We start from the raw sequence: 2,728 nt of genomic DNA on the forward strand, positions 1-2,728 counted from the left end.
ACAACCTACATTGACGATTGCTTAACCAAAAACTCGGATTACGATGGCTTCCTCAAGAAGATTCATTCACATTCTCAAAAAGGATCTCGTCGCACACCAAACGCCTCGCTCGGTCTGAAGTGGCTCAGATGCTCGATCCATTGGGCTTTGTATCACCAGTGGTGATCAAGGCGAAGATGCTCTTGCAGGAGCTTTGGCTACATGAAGTTCCAATGGGATGAACCACTGCCATCCCAGCTCTCATCACGGTGGCTCATTATCAGAAAAGAACTCACAAGCTTGATCAAGCTCTCAATACCTCGGTGGTACAACCAAGGTAGCACCTCTCAAACCACATGGAGTACCTCGTCAGTGGAATTTCACGGCTTTTCTGATACTTCTCAACTGGCAATGGCTGCAGTCGTATTTATCACCGTCCACGGCTCAAATGGTACCACGATTTCATTGGTGTGTTCCAAAACAAAGGTAGCACCGCTCAAGCGGCTCACCATCCCGAGACTTGAACTCACCGCAGCTCTGCTGCTCTCAAGACTCATGCAATACGTTCAAGCCACACTGAAGTTGAACGTCACAGCAACTCACCTGTGGACGGACTCTGTTGTGACACTCACGTGGATCAAATCTCATGCATCGCGCTGGAAGGATTTCGTGAGAAATCGGGTTTCTCAAATTCAAGAGCTCACTGCGAACGCACATTGGAATACGTACCAGGTACGTCCAACCCAGCCGACTGCGCCTCACGAGGATTAAACACTGCTCAACTCCAAAGCCACTCATTATGGTGGACGGGACCACCGTGAATACTCACCCCTGAAGCTTGGCCATCTCAACCCGCGCGTTCGGACGAGTTGAGCACGCATGAGGCTCGTCCTGGCATTGCGCTACATGCGGCCGCATCTCAACCGGACTATCACTGGGACCTTATATATAGGTACTCAACACTCAACAAGTTATTGAAAATAACAGCTCTCTGTTTCAGATTCATATCGCTTCTGGGAAAGCGCCGACGCAAAACTCTGGACTTACACTCAGCTTTGGAGGAGGCCAGATTTTTCTGGATTAAGGCTACTCAAGCGGCATACTTCACGCACGAGATCGAGATGCTCACGGCCAACTCGAGACTACCAACTGCTCACGCATTCAGTCGATTGACTGCGTATATAGACGCTCAAGGGATCATCCGAGTTGGCGGCCGCCTCAACCAATCAGCACTAGATCAAGACAACCAACATCAGGCGATTTTACCTCGCCACTTCTCAACCTTAATCATCGCTCACGCCCATTTGCGCACCCTGACTAGAGGAACTCAGCTGACATTGGCTCATGTCAGGCAAGGCTACTGGATCATCGGCGGACGGGCTCCGGTGAAGTCTCATATTTTGCGGTGTGTCGTGTGTGCTCGGCAGAGGGGGATCCGTGCTCATCAACTGATGGGCCAACTACCTCTCTCTCGGGTTACGCCGTCACGTCCGTTTACTCACACAGGAGTTGACTATGCCGGACCGCTCACCATCAAGACATGGAAAAGACGAGGTGCGAAAACATACAAAGGATGGATCTGTGTGTTCGTCTGTTTTTCCACCTCCGCAATTCACCTCGAAGTAGTCAGTGACTACCCATCAGAAGGATTCATAGCAACCTTCCGGAGATTCTCAGCTAGAAGGGGAATTGCTCAGATCATGTATTCGGACTGCGGGACAACATTCATTGGAGCAGACGCCGCGCTCAAGAAAATGTTCATCCAGGGCTCTCAAGAACATCACGGATTGCTAAAGTTTTACAACTTACTGACACAGGACGGGAGTTCAACCCACCAGGCGCTCTACACATGGGGGGCAAGTGGGAGGCGGTAGTAAAGTCTGAAGTTTCATCTGAGACGGATTATCAGGGAGACTACTCACGACGGAAGAACTCACAAAGTTGCTTACGCAAACCAAGGACATTCTCAACTCGCGGCACTTAGAACCGCTGAGTGACGACCCTGGAGACGTCTCAGCGCTCACACCAGGTCATTTCCTCATTGGAGGTCCAATCACTACCATACCCGAGCCATCTCTGATTGACCTAGGAACCTCACGACTATCTCGGTGGCAGCTCATCCAGCAGCGTGTTCAACATTATTGAAAACAACAGCTCTCTGTTTCAGGTTTATCGCTCTTTTTAGGCACAAAGGTCGGCTCATTATCTGCAACGCCAGCAGGCGATATCCAAGTGGCATCATCCTAACAACAACATCAAGATGGGTTCCATCGTGCTGCTCACCGACGAACGCTCTCCACCGTGCAAGTGGCCACTCACCAGAGTACCAGCTTTGCACCCCGGCAAGGATGGACTCACCAGGGTGGTTACCCTCAAGACGGCCACCACGACACTCAATCGGCCAAGTGCCAAGCTCGCCATATTACCCATTTCAACCAAAGGAAGGATCAAGAGTAAGGAATCATCAACAAGGTTGCTGATGGCGGGCGGAATATTCGAGATTCCGTTAACGTTGCGCCGTCCGATCAGATGGCAGCATCGATCGGGTATCGACTGCCGATCACCGCGGCAGCTTGCGCCGCGCACGGGCGCGCTCATCGCCAACGTCTTCCTCGCGATATTCGGAGTCGGAAAAATGGCCGCGCAGTGATTAGACGCACGACGTGTGCTCTGTGCATTTTCGATTGTGACTACACATTGATGTGCCCACCGCAGTGATTACAACAGCTGCCGAGATACTGCATTAACA

At 51.2% G+C, this 2,728-nt stretch overlaps 1 protein-coding gene across 1 annotated transcript; it reads left to right on the forward strand.

Annotated features, from left to right (window-relative positions):
• Positions 1 to 201: 201 nt before the first annotated feature.
• LOC112462933 lies at positions 202 to 2,432 on the forward strand (the record flags this gene model as incomplete). Its single annotated transcript, XM_025029029.1, has 3 exons — positions 202 to 711; positions 1,002 to 1,364; positions 2,165 to 2,432. Coding segments are annotated over exons 1-3 (1,141 nt in total), but the record flags the coding sequence as incomplete, so codon positions are not given.
• Between the last annotated feature and the right edge of the window lie 296 nt (positions 2,433 to 2,728).

The sequence above is a fragment of the Temnothorax curvispinosus genome, unplaced genomic scaffold, assembly GCF_003070985.1.
Source record: "Temnothorax curvispinosus isolate PA1 unplaced genomic scaffold, ASM307098v1 QBEX01012965.1, whole genome shotgun sequence".
NCBI classification, from domain to species: Eukaryota; Metazoa; Arthropoda; class Insecta; order Hymenoptera; family Formicidae; genus Temnothorax; species Temnothorax curvispinosus.